General features: G+C 32.8%; 1 protein-coding gene across 3 annotated transcripts in view; it reads left to right on the top strand.

The window, feature by feature from the left end:
• The window catches only part of LOC110450529 (cleft lip and palate transmembrane protein 1-like protein), a 76345-nt gene extending 73469 nt beyond the window's left edge, over positions 1 to 2876 (top strand). For all 3 annotated transcript variants that reach the window (XM_021498090.1, XM_021498092.1, XM_021498091.1), the window contains exons 17-18: positions 230 to 345; positions 1200 to 2876. In XM_021498090.1, the coding sequence (XP_021353765.1) occupies positions 230 to 345; positions 1200 to 1278 (195 nt within the window). In that variant the 3' untranslated portion in view covers positions 1279 to 2876. The remainder of the gene's footprint in view (positions 1 to 229; positions 346 to 1199) is intronic.
• The last annotated feature ends 361 nt before the right edge of the window (positions 2877 to 3237 follow it).

The following is a 3237-nucleotide window of genomic DNA, read 5'->3' as shown; positions in this document are numbered from 1 at the left end:
TAGACATGAACCAGGCAGATGATAGATATGATTGTTTAGACATGAACCAGGCACATGATAGATATGATTGTTAAAACATAAATCAGGATTTGTCACTGAGGTCATTTGAAGATGCATACACTTTAAATAAAATTTCTCTTCCTAACCATATCTCTTTTATATGAATTCGAACATGCTGATGTCTCTGATGAAATTACGAAACTTTACTGTGTTCTTTTATTTATTTCAGGCATTCAACACTTTTATAGATGATATCTTTGCCTTCATTATCACCATGCCAACAGCTCACAGGCTAGCCTGTTTCCGTGACGATGTAGTTTTTGTAGTTTATTTGTATCAGAGATGGTGAGTCCTGTCATTTTTATGTTTTCTGGTAAAAAAACCCCATTATGTGTATACTGCTATTTGTATATAATCTATAGAGTGGGATGGATTTGACCGATAACCATCAAGTGAGTAAATCTCGCCCAATCGTACCTGCACTATATCCACATGCACTGTGTCATCACGCCTGTCAAAATACAGGGTTTTAAAATATTGATTCCAGGAAATATAATCACAACAAATTTCTCCCTCTACAAAAACAACAAAATGTAACCCGAACGAAAATATATGCTTTTACAGTATTGTAGAGACGGCACAGAATTTCATGGACTTTAATAAATTTGTTTGATAGAAACCAATTTTGGTAGAAACCAATTTTGGTATGAAACCAAAGAAAATATTTTTGAAAAAATAACTTCTCTGTTAACTTAAATAAAAACATCTTGCAAGAAAATCCGAAGTTGCTGCGTACTGTAGGTCGGAGGTTATTTCCCGGGTGCTTCAGTTTGTTTTACTCCACCACCAAAACCTGGCACGTCCTTAAATGAATGGGATGTACAACACCAATTATCAAACAAGAAAATTGGCTTTCTAGTTATTAAGATATTTCAAATAAGGGTGCATTTCCCTAGAGTTTTGAAGGAGAAAATTTACATCATGAGCAGTCACAGCAATGCAGTCGTTCTTGTTTGAAATGCAGAACTGGAATTTTCCATTTTCATGCAAAATAACACGTACTTAAAATAGATCACATGTATTTATGAGCCAGTCATGTCCCTGTCACTGACACTTCGATAGGAAACAAAACAAGTGAATCTGTATAAAACCCTGATAACATTGAATTGTGATTATCACCTGAATCATTCTTCTTACAGGTTATACCCAGTGGATAAAAAGAGAGTCAATGAATTTGGAAGGTCATACGAGGATGAAGATGACAAAAAGAAGAAATAGTGGGCCAAGCAGTTGATATACTGAGAAAGGAACAAGTCAGAATATTTTATATTTCTCAGAGTTGATGTTGTTTTTTGAAGAATTAATGATGTGTGGTTTTCCTTTAAGGAAAGTTGAAAGTCCTAGAAATCCATCACACAAGATCTTCAAATAATGAAGTTTTACATTAAGGTGTTGATTACATCTACATATAAACAACATCACCTGATTGACACAAAGATCTAAACACTAAGAAACAACCTTGTAGGTTATTCCCTGAAACTTAATTAGCTATCCACTTAGAAGTTGATTTCATTGTTTTATTATCTACATGGTTTACTATCTACATGGATTGTTATCTATGTGGTTTACTATATGCAAGGCTTACTATATACATGGTTTACTGCTTTAATATTCGTAGTACACTATAAATACTGATATATTTTGTAAGACTGATTATTACCAAGGAAATTTTATACCATATGATGTGAATTTAAAGGAAAATAATTTAACATTAAAACAAATTCATATGTACATTTTTTTGCATAGATCTTTTTCATACTTGATAATATTTTGAGAATTTCATTGGATATATTTTGCATGCTCTAAATACCTGCTAGAGATAAAATAATCGATTAAAAATTACATATTTTGAGTTATTTGTTCTAGATATTAAAATATAGGGATAGTTTTAGCAAATTCAGTAGTTGAAAATATCAAAGTAAAAGTATTTTTCACCGTTCTAAACCCCTAACAAAAAAGTTAGAGGGGTATACCGCCCTCACCCCCATCCCCCATTATAGACAGAGGTATCTACACTTCTGGTAGGACACAGATATACTTTTGTCTAACCCTAGAGTAAAGAGGGGGGGGGGATTTCCCTGTCATACCAATTGCATGACGTCGCGCCGACAATGCCTTGGTATCACGTCAACAATAACAGATCATGGAAGATAACTCTGATCTGCTGGAAATAATGAAATCATCATTTGCATTTAATGAAAGTATTACTTGTATTTGATGTGTGTAGAAAAAGTGCACCCCTTAATTAAATTATCAGGTATCAGAAGTGTATTGGAATATATCTGCTGAGACACAAGTGAATATTTCAATAATGCTACTTTATGACTTTGTGACTTACAGAAAAAAATCCTTGTTAAAAGTGTCTGTCTATCTGGGCTTTCACCTTTGTCTTTATATCACATGTAATTAACCTATCGATAATGTTAGTGGAAACATTATGATACAGGAGATTATTATGATTTAGAAGTAATAAAACAAATAGCCTCTTGATTTTTTTAAGCATTGCTGACATCTAATTCTTGTTGTGTAGTACGTGTAATGAAGATATTATGAAGCACTTGTATTTTATCTAATCTGCTAAACATTTAAGGATAAAGTTGCAGAATGAATCTGTATTAAACATGTGTCAAAACTACAAAGACTTGACATGTTGGCTGCATTTTACCATATTTGTGTTCGGTGGTAAATTACAATGTACTTTTTTGTAACATTTTTGTGAAGAAAATAGATCTTCAACAAAGAACGAAATCCAGATATCAGTTAGCTGTTTTGTATTAATCCAGATATCAGTGTGCTGTTTTGTATTAATCCAGATATCAGTGTGCTGTTTTGTATTAATCCAGATATCAGTGAGCTGTTTTGTATTAATCCAGATATCAGTGTGCTGTTTTGTATTAAATTATAAATATTATAGGTAAAATATACTAAAGATTACATCTAACAACTAACCATCAAAAAGTGACATGGGTATCGACTCTCACTTCAGTCAACAAATTTGTCATATGCAAGGTATGTCTTACTATCCATGTGTCATACACAAGGTATGTCTTACTATCCATGTGTCATACGCAAGGTATGTCTTACTATCCATGTGTCATACTCAAGGTATGTCTTACTATCCATGTGTCATACACAAGGTATGTCTTACTATCCATGTGTCATACACAAGGTATGTCT

Source organism: Mizuhopecten yessoensis, unplaced genomic scaffold, assembly GCF_002113885.1.
Source record: "Mizuhopecten yessoensis strain PY_sf001 unplaced genomic scaffold, ASM211388v2 scaffold5283, whole genome shotgun sequence".
In the NCBI taxonomy this organism is placed as follows: Eukaryota; Metazoa; Mollusca; class Bivalvia; order Pectinida; family Pectinidae; genus Mizuhopecten; species Mizuhopecten yessoensis.
Note: the sequence above shows the minus strand (reverse complement) of the source record. Positions and strands in the feature narration are given on the sequence as shown.